We start from the raw sequence: 27057 nt of genomic DNA, 5'->3' as shown, positions 1-27057 counted from the left end.
GATTTCTTATGTTTTGCATTTATTTTTTTATACTTTTTGTAGTCAAATGACATAGTCACCGCAATCAGTTATCGGAATGGCTTAATAGGAGGTTTATTTGAAGCAGACAATGCTTTCAGTTGTTAACTAATGTCTCTTATAACTTTGATTTCATTTGTTTTAGGAAAATGTAGGCGAAGTTTTGAACTTTGCCAACGATTTCTCTTATTTCTCACAGCTTCGGCGTAGTCTCAATAAAAACAATCAAAAACCCATTTCCTGTTAGCCAATAAATTAATGTCTGTAACGGTTTTATAATTAACTAATGGATTCTTGGTTTTGACACTACGAGTTTCAATTTTTTTTAGTATAAATTCAGGTTTTTTTAATTCATTTTGTTTCGTTGTCGAATTATTACATTATTGACAGATCCAGTTGAAGATAAGTATAGTTGGGAAAATGAACGGATTTAAAAAAGGCGTATCCGAATATGTTAATTTTTTTTATTGAATAGTTTCCGCTTTTGGGCTGAGACACTGTTCTCTTGCAAAATTTAGTGGTTTTTTTTGCGTCAATTTGTCTTTATTCTGGTTGTTATACGACATATACCTGACAATGCTTGCTCTCAATTGCTTCCCCAGGAAATATAACAACCTATTTTAACTTCAGTTTATAGCTATTTCTCTTAGTAACTTTCAAGCCAATTTTTTTTAAAATACTTTTTAAACTGTTTCCTCTCTGCTTTGATTTTTATCACAATGTAACTCAATCTCACTAATAAGAAGTCTCAATTACTTTTGTTGACTCAAACATTATTTTCCCGGTTGGTTATATGTTTTGATTGATTGCTTGTGCCATATAGTTTCAGAGGAAATTTTCTAGATTTCTCTACTGTTCACTTTTTGGGTTTTTTTGTTGTCATTTCTATGTAGTCCTTTTATAGGGAAAACCCCATTGATTTTCAGATGAGAACCAAGTGATGTTTTACAGCTCTTGCAGATAACATCTTATAAATGTAGTACCTTGAACACTGTGGTTTAAAATTTTTTGAAGTTTTGGCTTCTGCCTGTTTTTGTTATTTTGTCGTGTCGTGAATTAGTCTCAATAATGACAGGCCCAATTGGCTTTCTGAGGTGTTGCATTTTAATCGACCTCTTTTTGTTGAAATTTTAAGTCTGTTATGACATTTGAAACAAAATTGTTTTTCAAATATTTGAAAAAAATTGCATTTTTGAGCTTCGCCAGTTTCAAATTGTTTTTTGGTCGCTTTGTAGCTTAGCCTCTGTAAAGACAGGTCACAACCCGTTTCTAGTGAGCTATAATTAAAATAATAATGGTTTTAGTGCCAACCAACTGTTTCTCGGTCTTGTTACTACTGTTACTACAAAATTTTATAACTAATTGAGAATTTTATATATTTGTACATTTTAAAGGACTTTTGTTTCCTTTTACAATTATTACGCTAATGGTAGGTCCAATTGGCTTTGAAATATTGCGAAATTGAACTTTTTCTTTGCTTTTAGTAACAAGTGTATGGTTTCAACCATTTTAACGGTTTCGTGCCATTTCGTGCAAAGCTTAGTTTTTGCAGGTATTTGTCCTTCTTTTTGTAGTCGTATGACGTACACTGGATGATGACAGGTCTCAATTGCTTCATATGCAGATAAACTTAAAATTTTTAGTGATTTCAAATTTTATCCAAATATAATAATCATTTTTGAAATCAATTGTTTTTAAAAATAGAAACGTATTTCTGAATTTCGCACACTTTTGCTCTGTTTGTCGACCTGTTACCCAGTCGCATTGAGAACAGGTCCCAAATTTTTTCTATTGAAGTAAAGGTTATTTTTTGTTTGGGTTTCATCTGATAGAAGGTTGATTTTATTATAAAATTTTAAAAATATAGACATCGAGTTTTGGTCTTAATTAATGTTTGTTATTTAATTTTTATTATAGTCTTTTCCAGTAGTCCTATTAACAACAAGTTTTATCGGCCCTCTAGCGTGGCCTTATTGTATTCCATTATGGTTTATTGAGCGATATGTATGTCGTTGTAACTTTTCTATCAGTTCATCATTTGTCAGCCAATTAAGTGAAGAATCAAGAATGTGGATGAGCGGGGTCGGAACATTATGTGCGTACCCACATTACCGAGCCTCCTTGTTGAACATTAAATGTTTCAAATAATTGCATCCTGAGTTTCTTATTACTAAAAGACACTTGATTCCATTTAACATTTGAGAGAGCAAGGAAACGTACCACCGTCTACCAGCCATACATCCCGGTTTAACAGGTTGTCCAAGTAGGACTCCTTAGTCCAGAATGCAAAGTTACCATACACAAACTCCTGAGCACACACGATAGCTATTTCCAGGAAACGCCGTTTCACCTGGAAAACAAAGAGGGATATATTAAAATACAAAACATCATAAAAATCAAAGGCCTGTGGCAATACGACTCAAAAAAAAAACTCTTGTCGTGAGACCTACAAAAAATGAAGTTGAGAATAAAAACAGATATCAAAATGATGACGGACATAAAAACAAAAATGTCTATTGCAATATATTTGTACAGAATACAAGAAAAAAACGTCAAGCTGCAAGAACTCTTCAAATAAACAAAAAATTTAACGACCTGAGTAGCCGGAAATTGGACAAGCAGGGGACCAAAATAGAATATTTTTGTGACGTTTACAAAAATTAAGTTGTCAAATTCTAACATATTTTTCTTCATTTACCTGTTTCAATCCCAACACCGGGCAGTGCGGGCATGGGCGGATATTTTCCGCTGATATGCTGACTATATTTCAAAAATTTCCCATTTTGGAGTCAAAATTAACCCAAACATTTTTTTCTATAAATAATTTTTATGGTCGAAACTCCCAGGTTGGAACAGTTGTGCTTTGCACAGCAAACCACGATTTGGATTCTTGAATCATAACCCAACTAACATCGGATGAATTGCTCTAGAACGACAGGGCGCTCATTTTAATTTAGAGGGGGTGTAAAATCCAGAACCTCTCTTTACACCATGAATTTGTTTCCAAAGAAGTTTCGGTGAATCACATACTTAGAGTCTAGTAATGCGAAAGGCTCTACGAGAATTTAATGCCCATCAAGCTTCACCAGGTGATCCCGTTTTTGAGGACCAAAAGTCAAAAACGTCAGACAAAAAAATGGTAAAGCAAAAACTTTGCATAAAGAAAGACGCACGTTTACAATAATTGCTCATCAATTGCAATCAATTAATAACAAGTTCAGTTGTAACCTGTTGTGTCTTCTTGGTAATTCGTTCAACTTGATCTTCCATCCAGTCGCCTGAAGTGAAGAACTTCTTGGAGAGCTTCTCGATGTTGTTCTCCACAATAGAAGAGCAGCAGTTCATGTTGGCAACCATCACAGCCAAGAAGTAGGCTGTCTTCTGTGAATCTGCAAACTCTTTCGTCTGCCGCCAGTCTTCGTAAAACCTTGAAAACAAATTTAAGCACAGAATGAACTATTTGTTCCGACCCACTTTACTGGGGGAGGAACCATATATTCAAATGATTTTTTATTCAGTCAATTTTGGCCCGTCGATATGTTCACCGTAGAGAGTTGTGAGTGATATCATTCGAAAGCCCGTCTAGCGTAGAATACATAAAAAAGATTTTTTTAAAATTTCGTTTCTTCGAAGTAGTTATCGAGGTTTAAAGTTTTGTGAACATTTGACTGATTTTCGTTCTTAATCACATGTTCCGTATTTTAACGCATTCTTTTGCCAATTTTGCCAAAAAATATATAAAAATAGTGTTGTTGGTTTTACTTCCAAAATCAGAAGTGTTGTTGATCTCTTTGATCCAATTTTTGAATAAAATTACCGCTAAATATTCATCAAAAATAGCTTCTTTAATATTTATAAATAGGCACATATATGCTTCTTTAGTCCATTTTGTTTAAATTTGCCGGATTGCAAATACACCTAAGAACTGCGGATACAATCATTTTTAACTCCAAAAAAGCTAAGTTTTCTTGTGCATCCTTTGAGAATGTTCTTGAAATAAATTTTTGTCGATTTTTGTTGCTAATTTAACTCAATAATTATGCAAAATGCTTCATTCTTATCTGATAGACATTTTTAGTAAATTTAACCATATCCAAAGTATTCGTAATAATTACGTGTTCCCAATGGACGAACCGCAAAAACCTGTCTAGCTTTAGTCTAATCGCTCTTTTTAAAGTTCTAAAAATTCGGATTCAAATCAGTCGATGGTTTTTAACATTTTTTCATTTTTTGAATTTATGTACATTTATGAAAAAACAATTCACAGCCCATTGAACTGAAGACAGGTCTAATTGGCTTCCCAAGAAGTTTCAAAGAAACCTACCTAGTTTAATAGTCGAAAAATAAAAGTCATTTTAGTTGAACAATGAATTACTGACCTTTGCGACTTTTTTTCAGGTCGCATGGTCATTCTAATGGAATAACTCAATTTTGCGGTTTTGAGTTTTAAGTTATGGTTTTTCCGCTCTGATAATACGAGTTTTCGCAATTTTTTTTGCTTTTTGGGCATTTTCCCATTTCGAGGTTTTTATCTTATCGCATTGATGACAAGTAGGATAACAAATTATTGACATTTAAAAAAAGGCATAAATGGACACACCAGTTTTTCAGTGAAATCATTGTGGTTTTATCTACTTCTACACCGTCTTCTAGCAGAATTTAATAGAGTTTCTTGTTTTTGTTGATTTTGAGGCCGAAAGAAAAAATCTTGATAACTGCAGAAGTTTTAGCAGCATCCTATTGATGTACAAAGAGTTTTTTATAGCTTAAGTTTTCATTAACTTGAAATCAAATGATATAAAAAATACACAGACGTATTCTTTATATAACAATTGTTGTAATTTTTGTCTACTTGATACCTAGTTTCTTTATTGAACTGTTGCATATTAATTTATTGTTGTTCAAGGAAAGCACAATTGGACATATCGAACGTTTTAAATGCATTTTTGTTTTTAAGTTCTTCAATAGCGCTTTTTTGGCAAAATATCAAATTAATTTTTGTCTTTGTCAGTTTTTTGTAGTCGTATTATAATTTCTGGGTAAGAGCAAGCTTTAGCGGCTTTCTATTGAAGAACACATGAACCTATATTCTAGTTTTAAATGATAGCAAAAGCTTTTTGACTTTTGAATTAATTGTTTTAAAAAATATGTTAAATTATTTTTTCATTTTCATTTTGCTGTTATTTTAGTCTGCTTGTTTCCTATTCTCATCAACTACAGGTTACATACAGGTCGCATGTCAAATAATTGTTGTTTCACAAAGGTACAAATGGACATATCTAAGACTTTTAGTGCATTGCTCATTGTTTTAACGTCTTCGATACCAGTTTTTCAAAAAATTAAAATATTTTTCGATTTTTTTTTTGTTTTTCTTTATCATTCCTTTTGTAGACGCATGACATTTTCCAAATAAGTACAGATCTCAAAGGCTTTTTTCTAAAAACTAAAAGAACCTAATTAATGATTTCAGTTGATAGCTAATGTTTTGTCTTTGAAATTAATTGCTTTCGAAAACTAAAGATATATTTTTTAACTATTCATTTTTTGTTGTTTTTTCCAATATTTGTTACCTATTGTCAGTCTTGAGATGCCACATATCTCATCATTGGTGTAAAAAAAAACAAACATAAAATTATTATTTGAATTAAATAGAAGAGATTCCGGTTTTAACGGCTTCGACGCCGTTTCTCGTCTGAATTTGTCGTTTGTTTTTGTAGGCGTACAAAATATTCGGGAGAATGACAGCTCTCAATATCTTCATATTGAGGTATGATTGAGCATAAACCCATTTAACGATTTCACTTGATATCTAGTAATTTTTATTAGTTGAAATTCGATGTTTTCGAAAAATATAAACTTTTTTAAACTTGGCCATACTTGTTGTTTTTTGTGTACTTGTTACCGAGTCCCATTAGGAACTACAAACTATTTTGACTTCGTTATCATGTAATGTATTTTCAAAAAAGACATTGAGTTTCGGATGTAAATGTTTGTTGTTGCTTTTTGAATTTATTTGTTTGTCTTGTCTCGTAGTCTTAATAATGGCAGGTCTCATCGGCCCGCTTTTTTATTGATTTTATCCATATACCAATTATTTTTAAACAATTTTTGAAAGATTTCTATCTTTTCCTTATTTGGTACACAATTAAGTCGAAAATATGAATGAGCGGGGTCGGAACATTATGTGCAAATGCACATTACCGAGCCTCCTTGTTTTGGTTTTACCTTCAAATTTCAATAAATCGCCTTCAATTGGCTACTGGAATATGTTTAAATACAACCTACAGTAATTGACCTTCAAGATACCGAGATTTTGCGTTTTTCGTTACGCTCACAGAACCAAAATTTAAAAAAATATGTTGATTCTCTTTATAAATTAAAACAGTTACTCTCATTGAAATCCAGCAAAATGAGCATAATTTGCATTGGCATCAACCGCTAGATATTTAAAATACGTTAAATCACATTGCTACCCAATGTATATTGGCAAGATGAGTTGTAGCCCTAATTTAAGGTTTTTATACGCACTGCTTAACTAATACGGTCTGTCCTTTAAAATAGAAACAGAAGACAACTTTCACCAAAACAACCTAAACATGAAATTACGTATTAATTTGAACGTCAACGCTTTTTTGAACTGATTGAATGTGCGAACTTTAAAATAACTTTGAACTCTACCAAGAAGTTTCAAAAATTTGCTTCAGAATCAACTTTAACCGACCCGATATTGTCAGAAAACGAACAAATAGGCTACCTCCTGAGCTGATCTTCGTAATTGTCTCCAAATGACATGTAAAAGTAGAGAGCACTGATGCCCACATTGTAGGTGATGCTTGCCGGAATCTTCTTGTCAAACGCTACTGATTCAAAGGTGGAGTTGATGGCCTACACAACAATTGCACTTGTTTGTTAACATCATATTTGATCAGAAAATGTGCAATTAAAATGCATTACGGTTTGATTATTTTTTTGGTTTAATGTCAACTTTTTGGATCATAATCTCCAATCGTTTATTACTTCGTGAGAGTTAATTTTAAAAAACTGAAAAGAAACTGAAATTAATGATCGTTGTATACCTGGAACAGATCGATATGCAGTTGCGTGTATCTCAACCCACCCACAATTTTGGGCATTTCTATAATGCCATTATTATCAACTTTTGGGTTCCACCATGATCTCACTTCCGTTTCGAGACAATTCTCGGAGTACTTTTGTAACGACTCCTCTGTTATTTCTTGGAACTGGGTTTCCATGGTGTCAATTTCACCCTGGTCCAAAATATCAGTGTATCTGGTCACGTCAATTTCTAATTCTGGTACGCCTAAGAACTCCGCCCCGGTGTACTGGAACTTGACAAAATACAACATCTGCAGAATCAGAGTCTTCTGTGCAAATCGTTCTTGTTCATTCATTCGTGGTTCGCTCACTTCGTGACAAACTTTGAATGTCCATTCCTTCATTTTTCTATGCACTAAATTCAAGAAGAAGTCATACAAATTGGGAAAATTCCAAACTTCCTTTGCAAAATCTGGTGGGAAACACTTCACAACGTGAAACTTGATTGTCTTCAGGTCCTGGACAACTTGCAGTTTAATTTTGTGGACCTCAATTCCAAAAACGTCCGTTTTCCCGTAAAACTCTCCGCGTTCTAAGAACTTCATCAACTCTGAGAAATACTTCTCAATTCTCTCAGATATTATTTCATCGAAACGTTTCAAGCAGTCGTCTCTCCACTCACGATTACCATTCAGCCGATCGGGATTGTCAATTCCTTCTTTTTCTTTGACCTCTCTGCACAGTTTATTCTTAGCTTCTTCTCGCCATATTATCCTTGCAATATTTGTTAGCTCAGCCGGATTTGTGTTTGCCAGCTCTAAGAACCGCGGGAGATTTTCGTCCATGATTTTGCGATGAAGTTTGAAGAACAACTTTTCAACGTCGCCAAAGAACTGGCGAATGGTTTCAACATTGTGTTCATAACTATGTGACGATTTGCTCTGTCGATATAGTTCAACTAGAAGATCGTCACGACAGTTCTCGAGACCTGAAAATAGAGAAAAACCCTTTCTAGGAAAGACATCTATGGAAGTTTTCATCAGTATTTCCTATCCTTTTTTCGTGGCAATATGCACTACAATATGGGTTTTCGAGAAAAATGGTTTTGTTAATGACTTGATTCCTGATTTATGATGCAGATTTAACCGGGTTTTCAATCATTTTGGACATTTTTAAGATCAAAAAAATTTTTATTTGCCTTTGGAATTGATTTTTGTTTTATATATATCGTCAAGCAGTTCAATATCGTCTGGCACTCCTAATCACAAAAACACCTCAAATGAGGACCCTTTTGCCCTTTAGTGCTCTGAGGTTCAGGTAGACAAACTCGTGATATAATTAGAATATTCTATTCACCCTAGCAAATATGCGAACCAAACAATTCTGTATAACAGTTCTGTTTAACTTTTAGACATCTGCCGTGAAAGGGACTTGTTATTAAATCGAATGTCTCTAAAACCGAATTGTTGCCATTTTTAGACAGCTAAGCTATATACAGCATAGATCTGATAGTGAATTCCGATTATGGTCGCCCAAAGTAACGTTGCGCTGCCTTAAGAATTATCTGATCAATTGCCAATGAAATATTTGGCCTGGATTTATAGGATTTACAAGGAGTGCTGGGGGTTATAAATGCAAGAATATGCTGTTTTGACAGACTAAAAGAACCTAAGTGAGTTGACTTACTGACAATCTAGTCATCTTTTCTTCTGTTTTTTGGTTAGTTTAAAGTATTCCTTTTTTCAATTAGACATTTGAAAACGCGTCAACGGCCGGATACTGCTCGCCCGCATCAAAACATTTAATTAATAAACATTGGCTCGGGAAATTTATGCATGACTGCTAAAAACAATTTATTTCGGCTTGAAGTTGATTCGATTTCGTGGATTAAAAGTGGTGGTGGTGCAAACCTGCAAGGTAACTGTGGGCGTATATGAGTTTGCCCTGTTCAATGAACTCAGATATGTTGGCCACCTTCTCAGGCACCTGAACAATGTAGGCAAAGTTCTCCTTGGCTGCCAACAGTTGACTGTGTTCAGCTGCCGTGTCCACCAAATTGGGTAGCATCACATTCATAGTGTTCAAGTGTTTGTAGGCTGAGTTGACGTCATTGATATGTGCTCGGACCTGATAATAACCACCAATTCACTTTCGGTATTATTTTTACAACAATAATCATAATGATAATACATTGTTCTCAATTACGTATTTTACACAATTCGTGCGTGAAACAGTAGGGTTATATTTGAGAGGAAAACAAAATGTGTTTGCCTAGTGGGGTCTCGGCTCTCATTAACAGTTAAAATACACAAAAACCATGTATTCATTAGAGCTGCGCCGTATTTAACGGATGTCGGGAGGCACTTTGCCTGCTTAAAGCATCACGTCAGAGCTGTTCAAGGTCAAGTTGTATTTAAAGGATAATAATTTAATCAGTGACTTGATGACAAACAAAACAATCCCTACGAAGTCACACTGGTACAATTGTATTCATACAACCATTTCCTACCAATTTTTACATTATCATGAATTACCACCTCTAGCGCCCCTAGTCTTATGATAATCGCTAAATAAAGACCTATGATAACAGCTTGACCAATTGACCTTACATAATTGACCTTCAGAAACAGCTGCAAATGGTGAAAATATAGCAACTGATATTCCTCAGAAGACCTATAAAAAATTATGGAAAGTTCTGCGTTCTGTCCGACGGATAACATTAAACTTTTTTCAGTTTTAATAATTGATATCGAGAGATTCTCATCAATAACTGCTATTGCAGCAAAACATGCGCTAATTTAAAAACTCAAATTTTAAAATTCAATTTTATTTTCAAATTTTATTTTGAAATTCAATTTTAATTTGAAAATTCAAATTTTAAAATTCAATTTTAATTTCAAATTTTAATTTTAAAATTCAATTTTAATTTCAAAGTTTAATTTGAATTTTAAAATTCAATTTAAATTTCAAAATTCACAGGATCGATTTCAGATGGAAAAGAAACTGAAATGCCCAGAATGATTTCCAAAGATATCAAAATTGCCTTAATAGCGGTTACATTAAAGTATACAAGACGCGCATCGGTAAGGCACTACAGGCTAATAGTAGAAAATTTCAGTACCAATTCTTGTCGACTTTTTCCTTGAAACATTCTACCCAATGACAGAACGATTGATTCAAATTATTTCACAAACAAGCCGTTTACCAGTGATCAACAAAATTTTCCTTAGATTTGACCATTTTCATTTATCTGGAGATTATTTATCAGCGAATATAGCAGCTTTCTTGGGCAGCATGCATTATGAACTCAAGCGACCCTTAGTTTAAACAGTCAACAATCATTTCAGAAATGTCAGAAACGATTCCTAGAACGGTGATTTCGAACATTACAATTACGAATGTTAAATGTCAACACAACAGTCATAAGTCAAGTAAACTAGGTTCACAATTATACTATTCCTATGACGACAAAAATTAAACAAATATTTGGCGATACAATGGTTGATACAGCACATTTTGTGCTTCAATATATTGAGCAGGAGAAGTTTGAGTTCTAAAAAACGATCTCAGGTCAAGAAAATTTGCCCTGAAGGGATGCTACTAACTGCAAAAAAATCGTTTCCATATTGATTATATAATCTGAGAGCCATAGTCCAACCCTCTAAATTTATTTCGAGGCTAGGAATTTTACACAAGCGCGACTATTTGTTTCGTCAATTTTACAGAGATAGACTTAAAGTGGTATCAAAAAATTCCCAGAAAAACTCAATCGATGCTTAAAGAGAGATTTATTAATTTTTAGCTTAATGCTCGAGGCAAATATGAGAAATTGATGAGTTTTCTTTCTCTAACAGCATGAATTTATTGATCACGATTGTATCTTTTCATCAAAATTTTGGTTTGAAGGCAAACCATGAGATTCCATTACAGACAAAAAGGTAACCTTCTCAAATGTATAAAACTGAAAACCAAATCGACTTCATTAAAAGCGATGAGACGCCTTAAGAGTACCTTTTGCATATCCTTAACAGCTGCATCCAGTTGTGTCAGTCCAGTCTTGATGCCATCTAGTTGAGACTTGATAGCAGTGCGCAATCTCGTGTCCACATTAGCTTTCCTTAAAGCACAGCGGGTGCGAAGAATAATCAGGTAATTACATTCTCATCAAATATTATGGCGAAAATTAGCAATCCATCACATTACTTAATAAATTGACGCGTTGTTAGTTTTCGCCTTCGCAGATAGTTTTGCTTGCTAAAGAATTTCAAAGTGAAAAAGACAAAAAATTTTTCAATAAAACATTTAAAAGTGCACTAATGGTTACAACATCCTCTGCAGGAACAACCAATTTCCATGAGTTCCTTAATAGTTAGACAAAAATATACCTGGCTAATTGAGCTTTCTTCTTCTCTTCAAGATTGTGGAGATCCTCTTCAGTTTGGAGAAGTGTCTTCACTTGTTCCAACGCCCTCTGAAACACCTCTGAGTTCGGGTCCAAATCATTGCCCGTAGTTAGAGGTAACTTCATTTGAGAAACTGCTGTAGACACCATTAACAGCACTGAAATTGATATAATTTCAGCGAGTTTCAGACAAAATCGTAATAAAATCCTTTTCAGTACATTACAATAAAACAATTAATTAATTTTGATTAGCTCCATGCTGAACAGATGGTAGCCTGTTTAATACTTTTATAACGTTGCAAAATATTTAACTTTCAAGATTTTTTCAAGAACTGGGGAATATAACAGCCAGGCAGTCTTTTTCTTTAGTCAACATTCCATTGCTTGTTTACGTTTCCAAGAGAAAAAAAGAAGCATCACTTTGTAGTTCTTAGAGTCCGCTTTTGATTTAGAACAAAATAGGATTTAGACGGCAATTTGAAGAGTGTGTACACTTTGCAATTCTGAAGGAAAACCTCAAAGAGAAAAAAGGATGGGGGATAGCGTATATACCAAATACGCAGGAATTATATACAAAATTAATTAAAAATTATTTCAATCACAAGATACATTTGCGCTAATTGGAAAACAGAATCAAATTCTTTGAAAAAAAATTGCAAAATAAAACCACAAAAAATTAAATATTCAACTAACTAAAGCCTCCTGCTTTTCTAAAATCCCTAACAAACTCCTCAAAAATTTGACGAAAAATGATATTTGCATCTTCTTTAAAACTTTCGTGAAAAAAATGACAGTATCTCCAATACCATTTTTGGGGGTTTCTGGGCTTCAAAACTTATATTAACTTTAGTTTTCTCCAATATAATTGGAAAGTAACTCATCTGCAAAAGCGAATGTTTAAGAATCAAAAAATGAAAGTGAAAATTGGTCATTTTTTAAAATTGATTTCGATTCCGATAGCTTCAAAAGCAAATGTTCTACCACGGAAAAATTTAAGGAATTTCAATGAAAAGATAGCAGAGCAGAAAGATTCAAGTGGTGAAACTGGAAAATTTATTCTGAATCTCTATTTTTCCTGCATCGGATTATTTCTGTATTTGCTGGCTTATGTAGTAGCCGTATGTATATAAAACCCTAAATAGTAAAATAGATTCATTAAAACGGGTTTCACAAAAGCAAACATTCCCGGCAGATTGTCGGAAAATAGCCGCCGTTGATTCCAATAAGCATGATTGGGATTAAAAGAATAGAAGATATTGAAAAAAAGATTTTTGTACAAGAACATTTTTTAAGACCGATTTATTTTGATGGCATTTTGTAGTTGAACGAGCTTCTGTTTCTTAGATAGAGGCTACAGGGGCTACTATCAATACCAATAGGCATTAGAGCTGATAAACAAGACTTATCGGAACGACGTTCAAATAGAGGGCATCTAAAATTGGGCTTTATGGGTTTATCCCGTTTCTATTTCTGACTTCAATTTTATATACTGACTCTGTTCATTTCGAATTGCTGTGCTGAGCAACTGATGTTCAAAATCACAGCAGAATGAGAGAAGAGAGAAACCAGCCTAGAGAAGTCAAAAATATTTCACGCAAAATAATGAAAAAGCGGCAAAATGAGGTAAAGCAAAACATTTTTTTGTTCGACGAAGTAAAAAAAAAATTCGCCTGAGAAGATGAGGGCAGCTATTAATCAGCTTCATTATTAATAATTGCCTTATAATGTGCAACAGACAGAATGTTTACAGATATCTTTAAATTAAAAAGAAGTCGAAAGAAATAATAAAGGGAGAAACATGTCGACATTTTCCAATTTTTTAGTCCAATTTGATAGAAAAACTACTTTAAACCACAAAAAATGTGGATAGAAACAGAAACAGCCCCGGAACAATAGGCTTCTATTCAGAAAATAAAATGCGCAAAATGTATCTAAAAAAATCTAAAAATCCTTAAACTAGTTTAAAAACTAGTGTGACCTGTGTAAAACAGAAAACGTGAACAAAAGTAAAGCGAATTAAAAAGAGCAGAGTGCCTAAATAATAGCAATTTAGAGGCTAACGGTGGCTATTAAAAACAGAAACTAACCCACTTAGGTGGGGCGAATTGCTCTCATGCGACTGTTGACTTCGTCAATAGCGAGCTGCGCGGCTCAGGGAGGCTTTTTTCAGCTTAAATGAGTGGTAGATCGGTGTGTGCATGAGGTAGAAGGAGAGAGAGAATTCCGGAAACGACTCGAAGGAGAAAATTGCCCATACTTATGACTGAACAACTAGAACAACTATTGTGAACCCTAGACCTCCACAAATGACATAAAAAATCAGGAAGAATAAACGGCATTCAAAAACAAGTTGAATAAAAAAACTAGAAAAACTTACTCGAATTTTTTTTATAATAGTACAAGGAAATATAAAACCTAGTACAATTCCTTTGCCATTGGTGCAATGAAAAGCTCGCAAAACAATGGACAAGTCACAGTAGGCTAAAAAGAAACTTGTCTAAGACTAAAAAAAAACAGAAAAACTGCAAAAAAATAAGAAAAATGGTTTAAAATTTTTCTGTCAATTTTCCTTAGAAAAAAAGAACTTACACCAATAAATTTTTAGTCAATTGGCATCTGAATATTCCTTAACTAACAAGCTTCTATTCACATCCCACTTAAAGCATTAAAACAAAAAAAAACAGGCAAAAAAGCATTAAATTTCGTCTAAAAATCAGCAAAACTGATCAATCAAAACCCCCCAAATTAGCATTAAACTCAAATTAACTACTTGAAACCTTCAATTCCTATCAAAACAATCCTAAAACTAATACAATATCATAATCGAACCTCATAACCATCAAAAGTTGCAAAAAACTGCTCTTAAAAGCCGCACGTGAACAAAAAAATTTCGCTCGCTTAGAGAAATTTTTTTCACACATAAATTTCTCGCTCTCTCAAAAACAGCGGTATGAACAAAAACCACTCTCTTTTCGCTCCGCTCTTCACTTTAGTTCAGCACCAAAATCACTCCAAATTTTTTCACGCGCTTCATTTCCCGCTTCAAAAATCACTCCAATAAAATTGATTTAAAAAAAGACTTCTCCAATACTCCTCTTCGAGTCGTAAAAAAAATTACGAGCGCAATAATAGTGGTTTCTGTTCAAAACACTAAAATCGGATTATTTCTTCAACTCAGCTTTTAAATTATTTCTCTGCATGTTCTTTAATTTCGCAGTTGTTCTTCTTTGAATTGCTTTAAAAGTTATAATTGCTTTGAAATGTCACATCCACTGGAATAAAGGACCAAAATGAGATCAAATTTGCCTGAAACAAAGTAAAACATACAATTTCTTTCGTTTTTCTCCATGTGTTTGATTTATTTTGAACAGTGATCACTTCCTTCTTGATTGGATAATAATTGAAAGGAAAAACACATGACACATAGAAGGTCACCAAAACCTGATTAATGTTTCAAGCCTTATTTCATTGAATTGTCTCATTTTAAATTTGCATTTTAACAAGGAGGCTCGGTATTGTGCGTACGCACATAAGGTTCCGACCCCGCTCATCCACATTCTTGACTTAATTGGTTACCAAATGATGAGAGATCGTTCCATAAACAGCCAATGAAATAACATTATTTGCGACCAAAACTCGATTTCTATAAAAAATGAAATCATAACAAAATCAAACTCGCATCAGATAAAATCCAAACGAAACAATTTAAACTATACATCTATAAAAAACTATGGAACCTGTCCCCAGTGCGACTGGTTAATAGGTAGACAAAAAAGAGCAATGATGTGCGAAGTTCAAAAATACGTTTCTATATTTGAAAAAAATTAATTTCACTGAAATCCCTAAAATGTTCATTTGTATCTCCATGGGAAGCAATTGGGACATGTCATTAATCAATGTTTAATTGCACAATATTTCAAAGCCAATGGGACCTACGATTATTGTAATAAATTAAAAAGAAAACATCCTATAAAATATACAAATACAAAAAATCTCAAATATTTTATGAAATCTCGTGGTAACAGCAGTAACAAAGCCAAGAAACAAATGTTCGAACATCAAAACCGTTATAGAGATTGACTTAAATTTCACTGGAAACAGGTTGTGACCTGTCTTTACAGAGACATAGCTACAAATCGACCGAAAAATTAATTAAAAGTGACGACGCTCAAAAAACCAATTGTTTTTGAAAATAAATATTTTCAAAAGTCATAACAGACTTCAAAAAGATTTCAAAAAACAGCAATGGGTTAAGTTGCAATAACTCAGGAAGCCAATTGGGCCTGTTAACAATGAGACTGCCACGACCCCTCTAAATAACAACAAATATATAAAGAAGCCAAAACTTCAAACAATTGCACGACATCACACTGTTCAAGGCACTATAATTAAAAGATGTACCCTGCAAGAAATGTATATTGTCATTTTCTCCTCATCTTAACATCAAACAGTCTTCCTAAAAGGATTACGTAGACATGACAACAGAAAGATACACCGAAAATGAACACTATAGAAATCTCGAAATTTTTTTTATGAAATTAATGGTCGAAGCAATCAGTCACAACGAATAACCAAGCGTGAAACGTATCAAGAAAATGTTTAAATCGACGAAAGTAAGTGAGACTTTTAATTAGTGAGATTGAGTCATTTGGTAACGAAAATGAAAGCAAAAAGGATGCAGTTGAAACAAAATTATTTTTTTATTTCAATTTGGAAGTCATTAAAAACAGCTGTGCACTGAATTTTCTAACTAGGTTCAGTTATTCAACCTGGGTAAGTGATTGAGACGTATGATTAATAGGTATATGGCGTACAACAACAAAAACACAGAAAAACGAAGACAAAAAAATCCATAAAAATTTGCGAGATAACTATTTCTGACACAAAGGCATAAACTATATATTGAAAACAATTGAAAAATCAGATACGCGTGTTTCCATCGCTGTGCTTTTGTCCTACTATAATATTTCCTACAATTGCACTTGGCAATAATGCGATAATACGACAAAGAAACAAACTGAACTCGTAACTCATAAAACATGCAGTAATGCTCAAAATATTGAAAAGGCTAGTATCAAAACAAAGCGACCATTAGTTGAATACAAAACCGTTATGGACATTAATTTATAATCCACAAAAATTTGATTTTGGCCGGTTTTTACTGAGACTGCGCCCGAACTTGAGACAAATCAGATAAAATAGTGGCAATGTTCAAAAATTAACCGATGTTTTCTTAAAACAAATATATTCAAAGTCATAACAGACCTTAGACGACAAATGAAAAGTGTCCAGGTTCATTTATATCTCCTGAACAATAATTGGATCTTTCACTGTGGACAATATTTTATTCGGCTTAAAGATTGTGCAAAAAAATAACGAATGAAAAAAGAATTCAAGAAAAACATAAAATTTTTTTACGAAAACAACTGGTCACAGCCACAGAAACCACGCACTTAACTCTGAAACCGTAAAATAATCTCGTCGGGCCTTGTGTTTCAAATAGTATCTGTCATTAGTTGTGCCCCGATTTGAAATTCTTGTAAAAAAGTATACATAAATATCATTTACATAGCGGAAACATTAAAAAAAAAAGTCGCGCCGCAATAAAATCTAAAAATATTTTTTTATCGTAAGGCTCCATGGCAAGATCAAGATCAGCCCAGATATTGCTGCCCGTCTAGCAAAACACTCATGTGTTCATGTGGTTATAAAATAGATCAATTTTTAAAAAAATCTTTCAGTTTGTCAAAAATAAAAATGCATTTTGTGCAGGCAACTAGCTCAATTTTCAGCTTAAAAAGAATATGACTGCAGTTTTAAGGTATTTACTTCCAGCAAATTTAAAGCAAGACGGCTGAAAATGCAAATTTGGTCCCAAAAAAAGGCAAATTTTGAAAAATTTAGCATAAATTTTAGTCAACAAACTTGGACCGAACAATTCAACAACCCTCCTCTATCTTTAGAGATAAAATTAATCACACTAAAGTTAACAATTTGAACAAATTTTAGCAAAATTGACGACAATTAGGTCAAAAATACCGAAAAAGTGAAAAACCGGCTAAAATATGTCTAATATTCACGAAACTTTGAACCTCGATAATTCCCTATAAGAAAAGTGAAAATTTAGAAAATCTTTTTAATTCCATATTCTACGCTGGATGGGTTTTTTAATGATGCCACTCACAGCTCTCAACGATGATTATTTTGATCGGCTAAAATTGTCTGAACAAAAAAAAATCCATTTGAGAATATAGTTCCACCCCATTAAAGTGGGTCGGAACAAAAACTCTTTTTTAGTTTTAAGAAATTCACCAGTTTGAAACCACCAAAACAACAGGAACCCAGGCTTTTTATTATGATAAAAGATCATGCAATTATTTTATTAAAAAACAAAAAAATTTGTAATAACTTCTATCTTTTTTCTCCAGTTTCAAACCTTAATCATTTGAAAACTATAACTGTTGTGTTCCTGTTTTGTTTCCATTTGGAATTAATTTTTGTTGAAAACGCACAAGATTTTATATCTGACAACGAAACCGAACGATTCTGTCAACTCTATTTTTAACTGTTCACACAAGAATTTAAAAACATTTTACGGTTTCTCAAAGTTTTCGTTAAAAACGGTAAAAATACTCAACGGTTGCACTTTAAGGTACTAACATATCTTCCAAAAAGCAAACCACTGCCATTCTTTTATTCATGGTTTAGCACACTGGCTTAAAAATCATTTTTTTTGTTCCGATCCTCTTGAGGGGGGAGGAACTATGTACTCAAATGGGTGTTTTTGTTGTCAAATTTGACCGATCGATATATTCATCGTACAGAGTTGTGAGCAATATAATTAAAAAGCGGTCCCAGCGTAGAATATGAAAATAAAACGATTTCTTTGAATTTCAAATTTTACAGGGAGTTATCGAGGTTTGAAGTTTTGTGAATAATAGACGAATTTCCGTTGTTTTTATTCACATTTTCCGGAAATTCGCCTAAAATTTTGCCAATTTTGCCAAAAATTGTGAAAATTGTTAACAATAGTACTGTTTATTTTGTTTATAGAGACGAAAAAAGTATTGCTGACTATTTCGATTTAATTTTTCTGGCTAAAATTTTAGCTACGTATTTCAAAATCCAGCCTTTTCATCAAAAATTGTCCGAAATAAGCTTCTTTAGTCCATTTTGATTAAATTTACCGGAAGTCCACAACCCAGAAACAACAAACACAATCTTTGTAAACTACAAAGGGAAATGGTCTGACTTCCAATTCCATTGAGAGCAGTCCAGAATGAAAATTTTGCCGTTTTTCGCTAACTTTACTCAATGATTATCAAAAACGCAGCATTTATTTTTAATCTTTTAACAAACAAAATATATAGATCAAAAGCATTCGAAACAATTGAGTTTTCTAAATGGACTAACAGCAATAGCGGGGCTGGTTTTGGTCCAATCTTGGACTGTTACGATCGAAAAAGTAATTCGGATTGTAATCAGTCGCTCTTTTTTTTGAAAAAAATAGAGTTTTTTTATGATAATTAAAGATAAGAACAAATCCCATCAAAGCTCACTGTTGTTAGGTCCAAATGGCTTCCTAAAAAGTTCGAATTTATTGCATCTTTTTTCTGTGCAAAAGAGTTTGGTCGTCTTGACTTTTAAAAATGTTTTATTTTAATTAAACAGTGGCTTTTTGAAATTTGCCACTATTTTTCTCTTAATTTGGTCAGTTTGTGATTTAGTGTCAGCAAAAAAGAATGCTTCGTCTTCATCTTCCTCTGTTGAATTCAATTTAATTTTTTTTGCTGTATTATGCATTAAGTTACGGTTTTTTGGCTTGGATACTACTAGATTTCACAATTTTTTTTGGTTTTTAGGTTTTGGCCACTTTTTCACGTTATTTTTCTCGTTTTGTCACATTACCACATTATTGACAGGTCACAAAATAAATGATTGGCGCTCAAAATAAGGCACAATTGAGCATAGATTGAAAGGTATAGATTATGGTTTCAACGGCTTCGACATCCCCGTTTTTACTTTGTCTTTGTAGTCGTATGAAAATAGCTGAATAATGATAGTACTAATTGGCATTTTATGAAGGATAAAATGAGCCTGTATTCTGATTTGAGTAGATAGCTGATGGCTTTGACTTTGAAAACAATTGTTTTCAAAAATAAAAAAAAACTCTTTTTAACGTTGTTTAACTTTGCACTTTTGTCAATTTGTTTCTTAGTCTCGTTAGTTACAGGTCAAATTTAACATGATTGTTGTCGAGGGAAGGTGCAAGTTACAAAATCTGATCTTTTTTTCAATGAATTCGTTATGAATTTACTGGCTTCGACACGGGTTTTTCGCACAAAAAAGTTAACTAATTTTTCTTTTCTCTCTATATTTAACGTTCCTTTGCAGACGTAATACATATTTTGAGATACTACAGGTCTTAAACGCTTTTTTGGACGCATAGACGAACATATTTAATTTTTTTTATTTTGTAGCTAATGCCTTTGTAGCTAATGCTAACAGAAAAGATGTACAAGAAAAGGTGAAACAACAAAGCGGAAAATGCCTATTTCGATCTTCATTCTAACTCTTAAAAATAGTGAAAACCATTTATCAACTTAGAAAGTTGCCGAGAAAGTTTCAATATGATGGAAGTTTAGCTTAAAGGAGGAAGGAAAAAGAAAAAAGCTCACAAAAAAGAAAAAAAAAACTATTTTTGGTTACTCAGCATTATTTATTACATTTAAATGGCTAATTTATTACATTAATTACAAATTATTTATTAAATTTAAATAGAACTATCAAGATTTTTACCGCTGTGATCAGATCTGTTATTGTTTTCTTACTTCTTGTGTGTGTTAGTTTCAAAAGAATTGTTTTTGTTTCTCTCATTGATACACAAGACTCCATTGAACATCCAGCACAAAATACATTGTATAGATGACTATATTTTATTCTTAAGTCTAACAATTTGTTGGTAACGAATTGTTGAAAGAATTATTGTTTTTTGAAAAAAAAACGATTGAAAGAACGAATTGTTTTTTAAGTATGATTGTTTTTTAAGAATTGTTTTTAAGGATCTGTCGATAAAAACTGGTGATCTGTTTTTTTTATAAACCTAGTCATGGTAACCAAGTTAATTCATTTTTGCAGTTTAATCCAGTAATAGGCTTTCAATAGGCAAGAAACTTTTTGACAACTTTGAGTGCTGCAACATTCTGTGCTGCTCATAACTTGTATAAAATGTAATATTTTCAAATATTAAGAGAATTTTTGGAATATTCCTTGCCTGAATATTAACTCATTTGTTTAAAACCAGTCTATTTTCACAGCGGATAGTTTCAACGCGAAGGAATTAATTATACAATGCAAGAAAATAGACGAAAGAATTGTTTCAAATTAAGCCAGTTCCAAATTCTGGCATTGTCGACATTATTTCCACACGTAAAAAAACTATCCTCGAGGAAGTAGTAGTCCAACAGGCAAAACATTCAAATCTTTTGCTGACTTAAGCGAAGCAAATTATTTGATCTGAATGTCAAAGATACATAGTTAACTACTATGTCCCGCTATAAGCGTGTTTCTGTTAACATATCACATTTTGTTATTACTAAGAGGAACAATTTGAACAGAGTAGGTCATACAACACTAAAATGACTTCACGGATTTAATGACGTGTTGCAATAGTCAACTATTATCTTTCTAAACTTCGATCAAAAAGGAAAATAGATATTACTTTAATTTAGCAGCGGTTCAATTTCACTACTATTCAGCGCAACAAAACTAAACACCAGTTCCAAAGCACAATTCAAATTGAGCTGGATAGTAATATTTTCCTTCAATATTTGCCACGAAAACAAAACTGATATCCGATTGGACAATCAAATCTACCAATCGCTTCAAATTACAAATAGCTGTTGCGGTCACGTGACCAACTGTCAAATCGTATTCGCTGTATAAAACATACCCAATCAGAACTCTTTCCAAGTTTTTATGCATAATGTCAGATACATTTTTATCGTTTTGATCCCCCGAAAGTTTGCCTTGATCTCCCGGGTGTTTCGTTTTTTCATGTCCCGAAACTTTGCTGACCTCAGTGATATCCATAGCCTCTTGCTTGACCTCAACTTTTTTCTTAGTTTCCGTTTCAATGGCGTGCTGCAGCTGATCTTCGAGCCGTGGCGTTTCACTTTTTTGAGAATCGTCGGCCTTATTATCGTCTATTAGCGGTTGCTCTTTTTGGTTTTTAGCTTTCTTCTGCTTTTTGCTCTTTCGTCTTTCAATGCGCTTCGGCGGTGCTTTCGCTATCTTTTGCTCGTAAAAGTCAGTCAGCGAAGGCGCACATACGACGGAGCCGACACGAGGCACAATTCCAGACCGTATTTTCAAATTGACCATGATCAACCCACTATCGAAATGCGGTTGAAGTAAGTTGTAAACCCTCTTTTTAGCTTTGGAGCTCTGGTGCGAATAAGGCTGCTTCCTGAAATAAAATTCCTGGAATTGCAGAAACAATCTGTTCTAACTTGAAACAGCTCGAAATCACCGAAGATACGATCACAATTATTTTCTGTTTTTGGATATTTGTTATTCTGCTTAAAACTATAAATTTTTATTCTGCTGTCACAAACTAAAAAAAGGTCCTCCCCTGAAAGGACAGTGGGTTAACTTGTGATGAGCGAGTCAAAATACATACTATGCAAAATATAATAAACACATTCTGACAGTAGCCAACATCAAAGGGCATTAGATGCGAAGTTGAGTAAAGAATTAATTTTTAACACCCTAAAATTAGATAAACTGTTTTCCAAAATTACAATTAAGGAAAAGACCAAACAAGTACTTAGATTCACGTTTCTGCTCTACTATGACAGCAGCAGTCCAGCGCTTAATAAGCCAAAAACTAACAAGAGGTAGAAAAACAAACATTCTACTTCCGTAGAATCGCACCAGCTATAACTGAAACCCTAACACCTTTATAATGAAGCATTGTAAATCTTGCAGATAGCCCCAACTCTTACCAGTCTATACAGAACATTAACAGTACAAGAATTTGATCAAAAATGTTCACAGAAGAAGCTTATGAAATTTTGGTTCAAACGGATGAGAATTATCTTCAGTAGATACCTTGCAGAACGCTTCGGGTCAATAACGAACTCTTGCAGCTGCAACAGAACACTTCGATCTCTTAGCACATAGAATGGAACGATTGGGTTCTCTTTCACAAATGAAGGCGCATAACTCATCAACTCATTGACTGCCATATCAAGCTCAGCAATTGTCATTGTTTTCAGAAAAGGTAGATTTACACACTCGCTCAGATCAGAACAGTTTATAGGGAAATCCGTTTTTGAGAACATTACTTTACCGCGACACTCAGTCTCTACTTCAATCTAAAATGAAACTCAGATCACAGTTATTTCGCTAGTAATGATTGCACGAGAAAATTTTCCCAGTCTGAGTTTTCTTGAAGTCACGATAGGTATGAGAGCTCTTTCGCTACCACACCCCCCCACAAAATTCGATAATTGCTCTTTTTCGAAATTGAAGATATCAAAAAATTAGTTTGCACCTGAGGTTAAAATAAGAAACAAGTTAGTAGGACACGGCCTCATTGATTATCATTGCAATTGAAAAAAAAAACGGTTGAAATTGTTTTGACTACACGTGCAGAAAAATAGACTCCTGTTAACGAAGGTAACCGATGATACCTCAATTTTACGTAAATTTGTCTGTTTCCGACGACAAAAGTGTTTCTAGTTGACTACGAGTTTGGCCTTTCTAAAGCAGTCAAAAATACTGTGTGAATCTCTGAAGTTTTTTTTCGAAAACAAACGAATAATTTTGGACGAATTGATCTCAACAGATAGATGAGCGACTGCCTTTGCAGTGGCTAGCTGCGGCTTAATTAAGTAAGTGGGATGAGGTGAGCATCGGGAGGTGGGTGGTGAAGGCGGGTGAGAGGGCGTGTGCCGACTTACTGGTGGAGTGAGGTGGAGGGAGTGGAATTAAAAGCGTGCCGGACCGAAAAGAGCTAGCTCGAATAAAGTGCCGAGTTGCATATGCATGAAAATTTTGACAGCGTTGAGAAGAGACGTTGGATATTAGGTAAAAACTCGATAACATTAAAGCCATTTTTGTAGCCATTAGGTTTAAAACTGTTGAACAAAAATAATGTGGAAAAATAGGGCGACAAATTAAAACATAAGGAATACTTCAAATTGCACATGGTGCTATAAACGGATTAACTGTCCATAAGTGGTTTTCACGTGCAAAGGAGTCATATAGTTAAATTGGAACTATTTCGCCTATTTTTTCCGAAAACTTTTTGAGCAAGTAACCGGGGGAAATATAAGATAAAGTTCAAAAAGTCATTATGAAAAGTCACTTTATCCAATTTATTTAACAATTGCTTTCGCCTAATCGAGTTTCCGTCTAACATCCAATTCCCCCTTGAGAAGAGTGTTGGCACGAGCCCTCTTATGATTGTACAAGATTATTTAAAAGCATACCTCGGGTGGTGGATTAGAAGGGGCCATTTCTAATTTAGCCTTCTTAGCTCCCTCTGAACAATCCATTTCATTCGACTCAATTTTTCGCTTTCTACCATCAGAGTTTGAATGTTTTTCTGCTTCAATCTTCACGTGTTTTATAACTGGGTTTAGTAACTCCTCGTTTTTCAAGCTGTCCTTTATAATTGTGTCGAAATTCAGGTTAAACTTCTTCTTTTCATCACATTCAAACAATTTTGAAATATCACAAGTGAATGGATTAATAATTCCAAATCGTTCACAGCAGAACCGTTTACTCGGTGGCCTGCGTTTCAGCTTCAAACACAAATCATTACAAAGTTGTCTAAAACAAAATTGTCCAATTACGGAATCCATGTAGTCATTGGGGAACACAGCAAATCCAGCTCTGTGCAAAAACCGATCGCGTTCTCTCAATCCGAAAACTCGCAGGTTCAGTCTTTTTAGCATTAACCAGAATGGCATAAACCAATTTCTCGGGATAACTAATTTCCATACAGTGCGGTACTCACTATTGGTCATATTCTTTTTAAATTCAGAGCAATGAGAGTTGGGAAAAGTTTTCCGGATAACCAATATTGGAATTCTGGCCTCTTCGTCAAATGTTTGCACATGGGTTAATGGCAAGTGATTTGACAAATAACTTTGAACCTGTCTGTTACTCATTTTGCGCGTCATTATGTAATCTCTGACGTCACAATCCCATATGAAGCTATGCGACAGAGGAAGATTACATAACTCAGATTTATCATTTGTTACGTTTCGATCTGTTTCATTGGAGGCAGAATTCGGCCTAAACGCTAATCTGGGATCTCGTGCCAAGAACCCAAAAATCTGACCCTGTGAAACGTCCTTTTCTTTCAAACTCTTCCAATTTTCTGCTTGAAATTTGATCAGATTCTTCATTTCGTCAGATTCGCTGTATAATTTACTCCACCAAAATGACTTTTTAACTTTTACAGCTTGCCGAGTCTTATTGCTGAAAATAAATTTTTCATCATAGTCCAAATCGACGTTTGAGAACTGAAGGCACTTTTTCAAGAATTTCAAGCTGTTGTGCCCATAGAGCTCAATCGTGTTTAACGCTCCAGACAAATTTCGGAACACAATATTCTGACTGATTACCTTCTCAAGTGCAGATAAGAAAGCGTATTTCATAGCAGGGTGAAAACTGATCCATATGGTTCTTTTAACATTCACAGATAGTTTTTCATCTTTCGTTTTCCCGACATCTTCATTATTTTCGGGTGGCTTCCAAATGAAATTTACTGGTCCTATACAACCCATAGGGTAGCTTTCAGGCATAAATATAAACGTTTGCCCTTCTTTTAAACCAGAAAGATACTCAGTGGCTGCAAAAGTCAGCCCAACATTCGGGTTCGAAATGGAAACCAAAGAACCCAAAATAGTTTTTTGTTCACCTTGTAGCTCGATCCAGCCATAATAACTTGTATCACAAACAGCGCTTTTGATTTGAATATCCCGATGCAACGCTCTCAATATTTTATCATTACAGAAGTCTGCTAACTTGAATCCCCATTTTTCAACCATGTGAAACCTCTTCGCATGCCAAACGTGACTTTCCAACCAGCGAAATCTACTCTGACGATTAATGTACATTTTACCTCTCGACATTTTCAACTTCCTGTGCTTTTTATACTTCTCTTTTTTACTCTCAGCAATGTTTACAGGAACCATCAACTCTTTCCTTGCAAAAGCTGGAATCCGTTTAGGATTATGACTCATCATCCTGCGTCGCATGTAAAACGGTAGTCGCTGAACGATCGCAGTTTTTTCCGGACGCGACAGAACTGCTCGCTCACACATTTCAATTTCGTTTGCTCGTCTGTCAATCATAGTTTTAATATTTACGTTTGTGAAGTCGATATTGGGATCAAAGTCATCAAGTTTCCCATCGGCAGGTCGGTTTTGCAATATTGACCGCATTCTTTTCTCTCTAGCTCTACTCAACTTCTTTTCTGAATTCAGCTGTTGTTTAAGAAATTTCTTCTGCTCGGAGTATTCAAGAAGGTCTTCGAACTTCATGGCACAAATGACCTCTTCTTCTAATTTGTTATCGGGAACATCTATTGTTTTCCCACCAACGTTCAGTTGTTCGGCCATGCTTAAACCTAAAAATCCTCACCTATTAATCAATAAGCTTTTGGAAGATTAACTTTATTACCGAATTGTACAAGACTAGAGCAGAAATCACCCACAACACCGCTGTAAAAATTGCTCCTTGGAAACTAAATGCGACTGTCGCAATGATACAATTCAATTTTGCCCGAGTCACCAAAAAAGAGCAATATTTCTCATGAAGAGAACAGTATCAAAACTGGGGAATAAGAACAGCTCCGTTGCGCAGGCCTGATGCAGTTCCGTTGCGATTACACAGAAATCCCAAACTTAATTATTAATTTTTCCATGTAAGCACACAAAAAAATTAAGAAAATGATTATAAAAAGATACAGAACATTTTTTCTTTTTTTCTACAGCATATTACAATGCTTTTTGTTTTTTATTTGAGCAGTTGTCTGAATGAACGATAAAATCATTAAAATCATTCTTCGTAGTCAGCCCAAAATAAGTTTTCTTCTTCAAAATAGTTATCATCGCCATTACAAAACTTGCAAAACTTGCTCAAAGAGGGTGCATCATCAAGAACATTTTGGGCGCAAAAGAAAGCATGATCTACAAATGTAAAACGAAAAAAAGCCTCAGATGACGAGACAAAAAAAGCATACAATTCAAAAAATTTTATTCACAAAAAATATGGACCTAGAATAAATTAGGAATGGATTGGGAAAACCATTTATAAAAGACTCAATTTATAAAAGAAAAAACCACTAGCGAGAAAGCGAATTTTTGTTTCAATATCGCTTTCTCGTAGTGCTTTAAAATAAGAGAAAATTCACGCCGCAAAACCATCCTCTTTCCCTCCACTTCCTGTTTCGGCGTGAACAAATAATCACTTCAACTTGAGTTCAAAAATCATGAAAACGTGTCAACAGATCTTATAAAACATAACAGGACAAGTCCTGTCCTACAATTCAAAGAAAGTCC

At 33.9% G+C, this 27057-nt stretch overlaps 2 protein-coding genes across 2 annotated transcripts in view; both read right to left on the bottom strand.

Annotated features, from left to right (window-relative positions):
* The window catches only part of LOC142339184 (exocyst complex component 3-like), a 31434-nt gene extending 19777 nt beyond the window's left edge, over positions 1–11657 (bottom strand). The window contains exons 1-7 of the mRNA XM_075388982.1: positions 11460–11657; positions 11086–11191; positions 8985–9201; positions 7095–8062; positions 6773–6903; positions 3247–3445; positions 2239–2368 (exon numbers count right to left, since the gene is read on the bottom strand). Coding sequence (XP_075245097.1) covers positions 2239–2368; positions 3247–3445; positions 6773–6903; positions 7095–8062; positions 8985–9201; positions 11086–11191; positions 11460–11626 — 1918 coding nt within the window. The 5' untranslated portion in view covers positions 11627–11657. The remainder of the gene's footprint in view (positions 1–2238; positions 2369–3246; positions 3446–6772; positions 6904–7094; positions 8063–8984; positions 9202–11085; positions 11192–11459) is intronic.
* Positions 11658–21174: 9517 nt separating this feature from the next.
* Positions 21175–26145, bottom strand: LOC142339183 (ribonucleases P/MRP protein subunit POP1-like). The gene is made up of 3 exons (XM_075388981.1): positions 23974–26145; positions 22589–22854; positions 21175–21944 (listed from the first exon to the last, which is right to left on the bottom strand). Exons 1-3 carry the CDS (start codon positions 26113–26115, stop codon positions 21245–21247), a joined length of 3108 nt encoding a protein of 1035 aa, XP_075245096.1. The 5' UTR covers positions 26116–26145; the 3' UTR covers positions 21175–21244.
* Between the last annotated feature and the right edge of the window lie 912 nt (positions 26146–27057).

Source organism: Convolutriloba macropyga, chromosome 5 (assembly GCF_964194025.1).
Source record: "Convolutriloba macropyga chromosome 5, txConMacr16.3, whole genome shotgun sequence".
NCBI classification, from domain to species: Eukaryota; Metazoa; Xenacoelomorpha; order Acoela; family Convolutidae; genus Convolutriloba; species Convolutriloba macropyga.
Note: the sequence above shows the minus strand (reverse complement) of the source record. Positions and strands in the feature narration are given on the sequence as shown.

Bases quoted from the DNA above. Each gene is read 5' to 3' on its own strand.
- LOC142339183 (XM_075388981.1), bottom strand. From the start codon at position 26,115: ATGGCCGAACAACTGAACGTTGGTGGGAAAACAATAGATGTTCCCGAT. The intron at 22,855-23,973 runs GTATGCTTTTAA...GTTTCATTTTAG, and splicing joins CTTCTAATCCACCACCCGAG to ATTGAAGTAGAGACTGAGTG. The intron at 21,945-22,588 runs GTATCTACTGAA...ATTTTATTTCAG, and splicing joins GACCCGAAGCGTTCTGCAAG to GAAGCAGCCTTATTCGCACC.